Consider the following 14,392-nt stretch of genomic DNA (forward strand, 5'->3'; position numbering starts at 1 on the left):
AGGTGAGCCATCGACAGACCACTGATGGTGCTCAAAAGAAAGGTACAAGAGGAAGAAAATAAGATGGCAATCGGAACGTGTTTTGAACAATGAAGATACCACCAGATTCTACGCCAGTCTTCCCTCTGTCAGTTTTTTTTTTACCCTTGTGACATACCTTACAACAGCATGGGCTCATGCTCCCATGCTGAGAGAGAGAGAGGGGGAGACTGTAAATATTAATCAGTCAGGACTTCAATTACTGTACAGAATGTTTTTAGAAGTTAGAGATACATTTGAAATAAATTGTTTGAATATTTGACTGAATCTTTAAGTGCATTGAGACAGGATTTTATGAGTACTGCTCTTAAGTGTGTGTTGGAGAAAACCATGCAGATCACTGAAATATAACATAGAACGCACATTCCTCTCTGACATCTACAGTAAGGAATCGCCTCGGCTTCTATTCATTGCAGTTCTATCTAACGCCTGTGAGCAATGTCCAGGTGTCCGTTGCATACCTGCAGCCTTCACTTCATAAAGTCATATACCAACTTTGGCAGCATATGTTGGAAGTAAACTCTGCAAATAAAGAAATGCCCTCTGTCAACTGCGTTTATTTAACGTGTAAATATTTGTATGAACATACCAAGATTCAACAACTGAGACATAAACTGAATGAGTTCCACAGACCTGTGACTAACAGAAATGGAATAATGTCTCCCTGAACAAAGGGGGGGGTCAAAAGTAACAGTCGGTATCTGGTGTATTTCCTCATGGACTGCACCAGATTTGGCAGTTCTTGCTGTGAGATGTTACCCCACTCTTCCACCAAGGCACCTGTAAGTTCCCAGACATTTCTGGAGGGAATGGCCCTAGCCCTCACCCTCCGATCCAACAGGTCCCAGATGTGCACAATGGGATTGAGATCCGGGCTCTTCGCTGGCAATTGCAGAACACTGACATTCCTGTCTTGCAGGAAATCACACACAGAACGAGCAGTATGGCTGGTGGCATTGTCATGCTGGAGGGTCATGTCAGGATGAGACTGCAGGAAGGGTACCACATGAGGGAGGAGGATGTCTTCCCTGTAATGCACAGCGTTGAGATTGCCTGCAATGACAACAAGCTCAGTCCGATGATGCTGTGACACACCGCCCCAGACCATGACGGACCCTCCACCTCCAAATCGATCCCGCTCCAGAGTACAGACCTCGGTGTAACGCTCATTCCTTCGACAATCACCCCTGGTGAGACAAACCGCGACTCGTCAGTGAAGAGCACTTTTTGCCAGTCCTGTCTGGTCCAGCGACGGTGGGTTTGTGCCCATAGGCGACGTTGTTGCCGGTGATGTCTGGTGAGGACCTGCCTTACAACAGGCCTACAAGCCTTCAGTCCAACCTCTGAGCCTATTGCAGACAGTCTGAGCACTGATGGAGGGATTCTGTGTTCCTGGTGTAACTCGGGCAGTTGTTGTTGCCATCCTGAACCTGTCCCACAGGTGTGATGTTCAGATGTACCAATCCTGTGCAGGTATTACACATGGTCTGCCTTTGCGAGGACGATCAGCTGTCCGTCCTGTCTCCCTGTAGTGCTGTCTGGACATTGCAATTTATTGCCCTGGCCACATCTGCAGTCCTCATGCCTCCTTGCAGCATGCCTAAGGCACATGGGGGGGTTACTGGACAGTTTAGCATTGCTGTTTTGTTTAAAATGCCGTCAGGGCTTGCTGCCAGCCATGGATCTTCAATGCACACCACTTGCTCTTTGCGTTCATTGGCATATCCCATCACCTGTTGCATGTGCTGAAAAGCAAGTGACTAATTTTCTCTTGAATGCTTTGCTGCGATGTTCCCTTGGAACTACATTTTATTCAGTGACTGTGACTGACTAAATCAGTAACTTCATACACATAATAGTTTGGGTATGAACAGGAGTTTATTAAGATGATTCATTCTAGCTTTATTATCAGTTCAGATTGGAGTTGTTGATTTATTATTCATTCTTGACTGTCCACAATGTGATCCAAATTACAACGTGATTCAGTCCTGAGTTTAGCCAGTGCATGAAATATCGAGCTAGCATCACAGAGTAGGCGACTTTATTTATTTTATTAGATGGTGAGTTTCACGTGAGCTCTACTAGGACGCCCATTAAAACTTAGCTAAGTAACGCTACTTAAAGGCGCTGCATGGTCGATCTATGGTCTGTATTGGCCGTACAATATTTCACACTATTTACACTGCTGCTACTCACTGTTTATTATCTATGCATAGTCACTTTACCCCACCTACATGTACAAATTACCTCGACTAACCTGTACCCCCGCACATTGACTCGGTACCGGTACCCCCTGTATATTGCCTCGTTATTGTTACTTTTAATTTTATTTTTTACTTTCGTTTATTCAGTAAATATATTTATATAAATATGTTTATTTAGTAAATATATTTATTTAAATATATTTCCTTTGCAAACTTTCTAAATTTCAGCCAAAAATCACTGGACAAGTTAATGGAAACATAGCTAGTGTTTGAAATGACCCTCAGAAAGTTGTAGCTTGTGCTTCGTTGGCATACTGCTATTGCTCTGCCCTGATATTATACACTTGAAACATCGAACTGCTTCTTTACAAAAAAAGCTTACCAACTGGATGATATGTCACATAATTGTGTCAAATGTATTTCCATGTAACTTTGTTTGAGTGACTGTGTGGTGCATTTGCACAGTCTTGACTGGAGATGTTTTGCTCAATCAGGACGAGGACGAGGTAGACCAGGGAACGATGGTGAGGGCGGGCACGAGCGACATGGGCACCATCCGGGAGGCCGGTTCGCTAGGGGGCACGGCGAGGACCATGATCGAGCAGAGCGACATGGGCACCATGGAGTCTCAGCTGGGCACCATGGTGATCAACTCAGACGATGATGAGGACGAGGAGGCCGGCACCATGAAACGTAAGAGACCGATGTCACAATGTCATAGTAGATTTATAATTCCCTGTTGGAGTTACATTGCAATGCACTGTGAATGTCATTTCTAGCCGTTACGTGATCACTGGAGACTTTTGGTGTCAAAAGATAATGAGTTGTCAAAGAATTACACAAAACGATGTCACATGATTCTATCACGGTGTGGTGCATTCATCACCCTCAGCATCAAATTGGCTCATTCAAACCCTTTCATCTCTCCTGCAACTTGTTGTAAATGAGTGTTCCCAGTCAAGTTACCTGGTTAAATAAGTTTAAGTAAATGTGAAACTAAATTAACAAATACAATTCAACAAAGTTAGTCTCTATAATTAAAAGTGCTGTACACAAGTCCAGATGTAATCTGTCCAATTTTTTGTTTTTGCTAGAATGCTTCCATTTTAAAACCACTGTCCTGCATACAGTGAGATTGTGGTTACTTCATTATGCTTGGAGACGCACATTGAACCAGTGGACCATGTGACCCTAGAGTGGCTTTCCATGGTATATAGGACTGCCAGCTTTAGCTGATTTCTCTTCAAGGCCCACTAGATGGCATGGATATTTCACTGGGCTGAAGGGCAGAGTGTTTCCCTTGCCGCATAGTGCTGATGGCTGCTCAGACCAATAACAGAGGTGGGATTTTCCAGAGAATTAAGAGGGTTTACTGTAGGGCTGGGTGATCTATCGAGTTCATTCAAATAAAAAAAAGACTGCGCGGAATTCAAGATGCCCGTATCGCAGTATCTCTTTCTTTTCTTCTTTATGAGCATTTATGTCTATTTGTTCTAATGTTGCCTTTTTGTCTCGTCTCCCTCGCTCCTTCTGACTGCTGTGTGCAGCACTTTCCCACTCACACACCGAGCCTTCCCCGTCACTCACGGCGACAAAGATTAGAGATCGCTTCTTCCTATCGGACAGTAAGCAGTACCAACTCGCTGTTTGTATTTTAAGTTTGGTCCAACAGAATCAGTCATGTGGACACCAAAACACAGTGAGACAATATTTTACTGTAACAGGTGAATTTAATCTTTCTAACGAAAGTGCCTAAAATTGACATCAGAGCAGACCCTACTGAAACGAGAGTATCAATGAATGTTAATCCTGAACAAATCCTCAGTTTTGGTACATGGCATTGCCGTACCATGTACCGCTAGCAGCATTTTAGACAGCTAACACATAACAAGCTGTGGCTAGTCTGTTTTTTAAAATACATTTACAAATACTAATTTATAAGGAAGTGGCAACTCGTTCTCATTCTAAGAAATAAGGCTACATGCTCTTAAAACAGGTGGAGACAGACAGGAGGGTGTGTTCATAACAGTTTAACTGTTCTACCTCGCTCGCTAGCTAGCCTTTTTTTCTATAATGCATTCACCTGCTACAAGAAGTAATTATTAGTGGGTGTGCAGTTGTGCATGGTTCCTGTTATATTTGTAACAAAGGGGTAATTTTCTTAGACTTAAGTCAGATCAGTGATTATTGCAAAATGGCAGGCTAAAATATTTATCAAATTTTATTTTTTGTGTTTATGCTTGTGGAAGGCTTAAATTAGCCTACGTATAATTTTGTAAGCACTGAATTAATACAATTATTGTGGACCGTTCATTAAATCAAATCAAGTTTTATTTGTCACATACACACGGTTAGCAGGTGTTAATGCGAGTGTAGCGAAATGCTTGTGACCTTTTAACTGTACAACTGTTATTTAGAGAGGGAAAAATTGAACAAAATTCGAGATATGACTTTTAGGCCATATTACCCAGCCCTTGTTTACGAGAAGGTTTGTCATCTGACATTTTGCCATTAGTTGTCATCTGGAGAATGCCAAGCGGGTGGAGTTGGGGGTGAATGAATGGGAATGTAGAGTTCCCAAAGAAAACATCTCATGGGTTATAATATGAAATGTGAAATATGTTTTTGTCCAAAATCAATGTCTGGTGATTGGACAATGGTGAGTTCTGAGTGATTTGTTATTTTTCAATCCTACTCCTGATGCCAATCAAAGACACGTAATGTATGTCACTCTTTGGATGTGTTTAACAGACTATCTTTAACCTTCCTGTCAGTTTTCCCCTTGGGTATAAAGACTGGTTGGAGTGTGTGGGGACTTAAATAATGAATGTTTGTCTTTCTCTCTACTGTGCCATTCCATTCTACCGCACACAGTAGTTATGCACAGACATGTAACATGATCATTTTAAGTAAATTATATTATGTTTCAGATTAATGGTGTAAGATATCAGTTTCCACTAGATGGGAGTGTAAAATATCAGGTTTTATTCGGAGACCAGATGAACACTAAAACATTCAACAGTTTTTATTTGTACTGGCATGATATAAATACAGAAACCCATAGAAAAAAAGCTAGTTTCTTGACCAACAGGATGGTGTAAGACTCTGACCTGGCGTTTTCCTTTTCTTCTTTAAAAAAAGAGGTCAGAGTTGTATTCTAACTAAAGTATTTCATTTTGTATTGAAAGAGCAGTGGGAAGGTGGAGAGGGAGTTAGTCACAAGTAGAGGGGCACAGACAGGAAAGTGGCCGTGACGGGGCTCAGCTCCCGTCACCAGGTTTTTTTTTCTATGGGGCTCAGGCAGAAAAAGGTTTTGGGGAGGAAGGGACTATTTTCCTTTGGGTGTTGTTTGTTTGTCTATGTCTTCTAAATGTTTATGTATTATGGTGGTACTCAGTAACTTTTTATAGTTTCTAGTTTTAATGTCACATGCATAAGTACAGTGAAATGCCTTTCTTGCAAACTTAAAACCCAACAATGCAATAATCAATAACAATGTAATACTAGAAAAAAAATCCACAAGGAATATGAAGAACACAATAAGTAAGCATACTATATATAGGGTCAGTTCCAATACCATATTTACAATGTGCAGTGATACTGGAGTGACGGAGATAGATATGTATAGGGGTAAATAAAAGGTCAATAAAGAGAGGCCGTGTAGCTATTTTGTAAGCTATTAAGCAGTTGTATTGCTTGGTGATAGAAGATTTGTTAAAGAGCCTGTCTGTGCCAGACTTGATGCACTGGTACTGCTTGCTGTCCGGAATCAGAGGGAATAGTCTATGGCTTAGGTGGTTGGCGTCTTTAACAATTTTCAAGGCGTTCCAACCACACCGCCTGATATAGATGTCCTGGATGGCAGGGAGGTCGGCCCCAGGGATTTACTGGGCTGTCCGCACCACCCTCGGTTGCGCCATGAGATCGATGGCGGTGCTATTGCCATACCAGGCAGTGATGCAGCCAGTCAAGATGATCTCATTGGTACAGATGTAGAACTTTTTGAGGATTTGAGGGCCTATGCCAAACTTTTTCAACCGCCTGAGGGGGGAAGAGGTGCTGTCGCACCGCCTTCACGACTGTGTGCGTGTTTGGATCACTTTAAGTCTAGTGATTTGTACACTGAGGAACTTGAAGCTGTTGAACTGCTCGCCCCCCCTCCCGTTTTATGTAGTCCACGATCAGCTCCTTGGTCTTAATGACGTTGAGGGAGAGGTTGTTTGTCTGGCACTCCCTGTAGGCTGACTCATCGTCACCGGTTATCAGGCCTACCACCATCGTGTCGTCAGCATACTTGATGATGGTGTTGGAGTTGTGCGAGGCCACGCATTCGTGGGTGAACAGGAAGTACAGGAGGGAACTAAGCACACACCCCTGTGTTGAGGGTCAGTGTGGCGGAAGTGATGTTGTCGGCTCATCGGGCTCCAATTCCAGAGGGAGCTGTTCAGACCCAGAGTCCTAAGCTTAGTGACGAGCTTGGAGGGGACAATGGTGTTGAACGCTGAGCTGTAGTCAATAAACAGCGTTCTCACATAGGTATTCTTCTTGTCTAGGTGGGTGAAAGAGCGCCATCTATGGATCTGTTGGGGTGGTATGCAAATTGTAGTGGGTCTGGGATGGGGGAGTTAATGTGTGCCATAACCAGCCTCTCAAAGCACTTCACGATTGCAGAAGTGAGTGCTACAGGGCGGTAGTCATTGTGGCATGAAGCCTTAGAGTTCTTGGACAGGAATGATGGTGGTCATCTTAAAACATGTGGCGATTACAGACTGGGACAAGGAGACGTTGAAAATTACCGTTCTGAGAGCGAGATCACCCAATCCTCTGGGTCGGTGATGGTCCTCACACCCGTCACAATATTCTTAAAGTATGCATAAAATGGATTGAGTTCGTCTGGTAGTGTCATCGTTGGGCAGATCACGGTTAGGTCTTTCTTTGTAATCCGTGATGTACTGTAGCCCGTACCCATGCGGCGGGCGGCGGAACCTGTCTAATATGATTCCCCCTTATTTCTATATTGTCCTTTTGCTCGTTTGATGACTCTGCAGAGGTCATAGCGGGACTTCTTGTACTTATTCCTGTCCTCCGCAGTAGTCTCAGAATTGTCAGCGGTAGCTGTGTGTGTGGTAGCCCTGTCCTTTAGTTTCTCAATGGAGCGAGTCACGGGTGCTTCCTGTTTTGAGGTTCTGCTTGTAAACAGGAAGCAGGAGCACAGAGTACTATACATGCATTCATGGCCTATGCCTACATGCCCGACCGTTATATCGTTTCACCGATATTGGCCTTTTCAACATATTGGCCTTTTCAACAGCTAAGTCGGTATCGGCGGATAACTCCACAGATAACGATATTCAATAAATAGGATGAAAAAACAGAATCTCATGCTTATCTGAACACTTGCGGCCATTCTCCTCCTGATGTCATTATTGTCATTATTATTATACAGTGCCTTCAGAAAATATTCATACCGCTTGATTTATTCCACATTTTGTTGTTAGTCTGAATTGATTATTTTACTTTTTTAAATAATTTTTATCCATCGACACACACAATACCCCATAATTACAAAATGAAAACATGTTTTTATAAATTTTTGCAAATTTATTTAAATGAAATACAGAAATCTCATTTACAAAAGTTTTCACACCCGTGACTCAATACATGTTAGAATCGCATTTTGGCAGCGATTACAGCTGTGAGTCTTTGGGTAAGTCTAATAGCTTTGCACACCTGGATTGTACAAAATATGCACATTATTTTTAAAAATATATATATTTAATTTCTGTCATGTTGATCATTGCTAGAAAACAATTTTTCAAGACGATTTAAGTCAGAACAGTAACTAGACCACTCAAGAACATTCAATACCATCTTGGTAAGAAACACCAGTGTATATTTGGCCTTGTGTTTTTATCCTAAAAAAAAACATACCATGATGCAGCCACCATCATGCTTGACATTTTGAAGAGTTGGATTTGCCCTAAACGTATCGCATTGTATTCAGGACATAAAGTAAAACATTTTGTCACATTTTTTGCTTTAGTGCCTTATTGCAAACAGGATACATATTTTGGAATAGTTCTATTCAGGCTTCATTCTTTTCACTCTGTCATTTAGGTTAGTGTTGTGGTGTAACAATGTTGTTGATCCATCCTCAGTTTTCTCCTATCACAGTCATTAAACTCTTAACTGTTTTGAAGTCACCATTTGCCTCATGATGAAATCCCCGAGCTGTTTCCTTCCTCTCCAACAACTGAGTTAGGAAGGACGCCTCTGTCTTTGTAGCGACTGGGTGTATTGATGCATCATCCAAAGTGTAATAAATAACTTCACCATGCTCAAAGGGATATTCAATGTTTGCTTTTTTTTTTTTTTTCACCTACCAATCTGTGGTCTTTGTGAGGCATTGGAAAACCTCCCTGGTCTTTATGGTTGAATCTGTGTTTGAAATTCGCTGCTTGACTGGGGGACAATACCAATAATTGTATGTGTGAGGTACAGAGATGAGGTAGTCATTCAAAAATCATGTTAAACACTATTATTGCACACAGTTAGTCCATGCAACTTATTATGTGACTTGTTAAGCAAATGCTTACTCCTTAATTTATTTAGCCATGCCATAACAAAGGGGTTGAATACTTATTGACTGAAGACATTTCAGCTTTCCATTTTTATTAATTTGTAACATTTTCTGATGGCAAAGTATATGAAATCAATATTTGAAGCAAAGTTATTGGACAATTACTGTTTTGGATGGCAAGAGAATTCAGTGAGGAAAAATTACACGTTGTCCCTGGTGTAAAACTGTATATTGGCAGATACAGTACCAGCCAAAAGTTTGGACACACCTACTAATTTAAGGGGTTTTCTTTATTTTTACTATGTTCTACAGAGTAGAATAATAGTGAAGCCATCAAAACTATGAAATAATACATATGGAATCATGTAGTAACCAAAAAAGTGTTAAAAAAATATTTTATATTTGAGATTCTTTGCTTTGATGACAACTTTGCATAGTCTTGGCATTCTCTCAACTAGCTTCATGATGTAGTCACATGGAATGCATTTCATTTAACAGGTGTGCCTTGTTAAAAGTTAACTTGTTGAATTTTTTTCCTTCTTAATGCGCTTGAGCCAATCAGTTGTGTTGTGACAAGGTAGGGGTGGTATACAGAAGATAGGCCTATATTGTAAAAGACCAAGTCCATATTATGGCATGAACAGCTCAAATTTTCAAAGAGAAACGACAGTCCATAATTACTTTAACACATGAATGTCAGTCAATCTGGAAAACTTCAAGAACCTTGAAAGTTTCTTCAAGTGCAGTCTCAAAAACCATCAAGCGCTATGATAAAACTGGCTCTCATGAGGACCACCACAGGGAAGGATGACCCAGTTACCTCTGCTGCAGAGGATTATTTCATGAGACTTAACTGCACCTCAGATTGCAGCTCAAATAAGTGCTTCACAGAGTTCAAGTAACTGCGACCTGTATGCTCTCGTTGGCTGGCCCTCGCTTCATACTCGTTGCCAAACCCACTGGCTCCAGGTCATCTACAAGTCTCTGCTAGGTAAAGCCCCGCCTTATCTCAGCTCACTGGTCATCATAGCAGCACCCACCTGTAGCACGCGCTCCAGCAGGTATATCTCACTGGTCACCCCTAAAGCCAATTCTTCCTTTGGCCACCTCGCCTTACAGTTTTCTGCTGCAAAAACTGGAACGAACTGCAAAAATCTCTGAAGTTTGAGACTTTTACCTCCCTCACTAGCTTTCAGCATCAGCTGTCAGAGCAGCTCATAGATCACTGCACCTGTACATAGCTCATCTGTAAATAGCCCATCTGATCTACCTCATCCCCATACTGTATTTATTTATTTATCTTGCTCCTTTGCACCCCAGTATCTCAACTTGCACATTCATCTTCTGCACACCCTACCGTTCCAGTGTTTTAAATGCTATATTGTAATTACTTTGCGACCATGGCCTATTTATTGCCTTACCGCTCTTATCCTACCTCATTTGCACATGCTGTTTATAGATTTTTCTACTGTATTATTGATTGTATGTTTGTTTATTCCATGTGTAACTCTGTGTTGTTGTATGTGTCGAACTGCTTTGCTTTATCTTGGCCAGGTTGCAGTTGCAAATAAGAACTTGTTCTCAACTAGCCTACCTGGTTAAATAAAGGTGAAAAAAAATTAACAGAATCTCAACAACTGTTCAGAGGAGACTGCGTGAATCAGGCCTTCATGGTTGAGTTGCTGCAAAGAAACTACTACTAAAGGAAACCAATAAAAAGAAGAGGCTTGCTTGCTCGGTCCAAGAAGCACATTATACCGTGGAAATCTGTCCTTTGGTCTGATGAGTCCAAATTTGAGATTTTTGGTTCCTTTCGCCGTGTCTTTGTGAGATGCAGAGTAGGTGAATGGATGATCTCCGCATATGTGGTTCCAACTGTGAAGCATGGAGGAAGAGGTGTGATGGTATGTGGGTGCTATGCTGGTGACACTGTTAGTGATTTTATTTAGAATTCAAGGCACACTTAACCAGCATGGCTACCACAGCATTCTGCAGCGATACGCCATCCCATCTGGTTTGTGCTTAGTCCTACTATTATTTGTTTTTCAACAGGACAATGACCCAAAACACTCCTCCAGTCTGTGTAAGGCTATTTGACCAAGGAGCGTGATGTAGTGCTGCATCAGATGACCTAGCCTCCACAATCACCAGACCTTAACACAATTGAGATGGTTTGGGATGAGTTGGACCGCAGTGTGCAGGAAAAGCGGTCAACAAGTGCTCAGCATATATGTGAACTTCTTCAAGACTGTTGGAAAAGCATTACTCATGAAGCTGGTTAAGAGATTGCGCAAAGCTGTCATCAAGTCAAAGGGTGGCTACTTTGAAGAATTTCAAATATAAAATAGATTTAGATTTTGTTCAACACTTTTTTTTAGTTACTACATGATTTCATAGTTGGGATGTCTTAACTATTATTCTACAATGTAAAAAATAGTAAAAATAAAGAAAAATAGTAGGTGTGTGCAAGATTTGGACTGGTACTGAATGTCGGTAAGATTTACCCCCCCCCCCCCCCCAACCCCAAAGAACCGGTAACGTACCCCAAAAAACAGATCAGGACCTAATGCCCTGTACAGATGGCCTTTAGAGTACCAGCCTGGTATCTCTGGTTTCAGCTAAGCGATCAATCCACTAATCCTGGGCCTGCTCACATTCTCCTTCTCTTCCATAATGGAAAAGAATCCAGTTAGTATAGATTCCTCCTCAGAGCTGTTAAGGTGACATTAACAAATGAATGTGTAAGAATGACCTTTATCCACCAAAATGGAAGTCCCTCTCCAATCTGGATCTCTTAACCCCAGTTAAGTCTTTGGTCTTGGAGTCAGCTGCCCAGAATAAGTTGGGCCTATTGATTTTCCGTAATGGGGCTGTAGGAATGAGAAGGCTATTCCTTTTACACCGTCATGGTCCTGCGATGGACGCACAAGCTAGAAATTAAGCCGCTAACAAAATTCAAAATCACGCGTCAAATATGAGTAATTGTTTGAGTAACTACTTTCTCCCACTCATTAATTACATTTAAACATTTTGGTCAGTTAAATAAATTACTTTCGAATTGCTTCATCTCAGAACTTAACTTTCCAATACTTAAAAAAAAAGTTCTTCAGTGACATACATTTTTATATATTGGCTATGATTACTGATGAATACATGAATCCAAAATGACACTTCCAGTATGTTTCTTCTCAAGTAGTGATATGTGTGTGCATGTCGGATATCATTTCTGTGCATGGAGAACAATAAGCAAAGGTGGCTTAGATGCTGGAATCTGAACAGTCTGTCATTTTCACCACTCATCTGCTCTCCCCCACGATGCTCAGCAGAATGCTGTGTGGCCAGGAATCAAATCCCAGGGATAAGTTCTCCCTGTTTTATCTTAAGATGGTTTAAAGAATTTATATTATCCCCAGTGAAGATGTCCCACTGCTGGACTTTAGTGGTGCCTGGTATCAACACTACCTGTCAAAAGTTTTAGAACACCTACTCATTCAAGTGTTTTTCTTTATTTTTTACTATTTCCTACATTGTAGAATTAATAGTGAAGACATCAAAACTATGAAATAACACATATGGAATTTGTAGTAACCAAAAAAGTGTTAAACAAATAAAAATATATATTTTATATTTGAGATTCTTCAAATAGCCACCCTTTGCCTTTATTTATTTATGTATTTTACCTTTATTTAACTAGGCAAGTCAGTGAAGAACAAATTCTTATTTTCAATGACGGCCTAGGAACAATGGGTTTAACTGCCTTGTTCAGGGGCAGAACGTCAGATTTTTACCTTGTCAGCTCGGGAATTCGATCTTGCAACCTTTCGATTACTAGTCCAACGCTCTAACCACTAGCCTACCTGCTGCCTTGATGACAGCTTTGCACACTCTTGGCATTCTCTCAACCATCTTCACCTGGAATGCTTTTCCGACAGTCTTGAAGGAGTTCCCACATATGCTGATCACTTGTTGGCTGCTTTTCTTTCACTCTGCAGTCTGACTCATCGCAAGCCATCTCAATTTGGTTGAGGTTGGGAGATTGTGGAGGACAGGTCATCTGATGCAGCACTACATCACCCTCCCTCTTGGTAAAATAGCCCTTACACAGCCTGGAGGTGTGTTGGGTCATTGTCCTGTTGAAAAACAAATGATCGCTGCAGAATGCTGTGGTAGCCATGCTGGTTAAGTGTGCCTTGAATTCTAAATAAATCACTGACAGTGTCACCAGCAAAGCACTCCCACACCATAACACCTCCTCCTCCATGCTTTACGGTGGGAAATACACATGCGGGGAACATCCGTTCACCCACACCGCGTCTCACAAAGACATGCCGGTTAGAACCAAAAATCTCCAATTTGGACTCCAGACCAAAGGACAAATATCCACTGGTCTATTGTCCATTGCTTATGTTTCTTGGCCCAAGCAAGTCTCTTCTTATTGGTGTCCTTTTAGTAGTGGTTTCTTTGCTGCAATTTGACCATGAAGGCCTGATTTCACACAGTCTCCTCTGAACAGTTGATGTTGAGATGTGTTTGTTACTTAAACTCTGAAGCATTTATTTGGGCTTGAATTTCTGAGACTAGTAACTCTAATGAACTTATCCTCTGCAGCAGAGGTAACTCAGGGTCTTCCATTCCTGTGGCAGTCCTCATGAGAGCCAGTTTCAATATAGCTCTTGATGTTTTTTGTGACTGCATTTTCAAAGTTCTTGAAATGTTTCATTTTGACTGACTTTCATGTCTTCAGGTAATGATGGACTGTCATTTCTCTTTGCTTATTTGAGCTGTTCTTGCCATAATATGGACTTGGTCTTTTACCAAATAGGGCTATATTCTGTATACCACCCCTACCTTGTCACAACACAACTGTTTGGCTAAAATGCATTAATAAGGAAAGAAATTCCACAAATTTACTTTTAACAAGGCACACCTGTTAATTGAAATGCATTCCAGGTGACTACCTCATGAAGCTGGTTGAGAGAGTGCCAAGAATATGCAAAGCTGTCATCAAGGCAAAGGGTGGCTATTTGAAGAATCTCAAATATAAATATATTTAGATTTGTTTAACACTTTTTTGGTTACTGCATGATTCCAAATGTTTTATTTCATAGTTTTGTTGTCTTCACTATTATTTTACAATGTAGAAAATCATTTTTTTTTAAATAAAGAAATATCCTTGAATGAGTAGGTGTTCTAAAACTTTTAACCGGTAGTGAACTTCTGAGTTAAGTCAACTCTGGGGTGGTCTCAACTTGGTTGGCCTAGAGTGCTTTGTGGAATCATCTGACTTTGATTTTGATTTTGGGTCAAAATTACGCATATTGTCTTGAAATGGTTCACAGTCCTTCATGTTATTTCAGTAAAATTAAAATGTGTTTAAGTGTCAGTTGGGGAAGGCACATCTTTCATGTTACTGTAAGGAAAATGAGCACCAGAGTAAGCTGCATCAGGGTGGTATTCATGATTAGGGCATGAGCATTTTTTTATTGCTCTAGGCCAGGTAGCCTAGTTCCCCTCCATTTTTTTTGACCAAATGTTATTCTGTTTTGTGCCTACTGAACACGAGTATGTA

The 14,392-nt window shown here is 41.1% G+C and overlaps 1 protein-coding gene across 2 annotated transcripts in view; it reads left to right on the forward strand.

Moving 5' to 3' along the window:
• LOC129814784 (serine/threonine-protein kinase 4-like) overlaps positions 1-14,392 on the forward strand; it is a 57,668-nt gene that overhangs the window by 31,351 nt on the left and 11,925 nt on the right. For both annotated transcript variants that reach the window (XM_055867810.1, XM_055867812.1), the window contains exon 9: positions 2,738-2,936. In XM_055867810.1, the coding sequence (XP_055723785.1) occupies positions 2,738-2,936 (199 nt within the window). The remainder of the gene's footprint in view (positions 1-2,737; positions 2,937-14,392) is intronic.

This window comes from Salvelinus fontinalis, chromosome 18 (genome assembly GCF_029448725.1).
Source record: "Salvelinus fontinalis isolate EN_2023a chromosome 18, ASM2944872v1, whole genome shotgun sequence".
NCBI lineage: Eukaryota > Metazoa > Chordata > Actinopteri > Salmoniformes > Salmonidae > Salvelinus > Salvelinus fontinalis.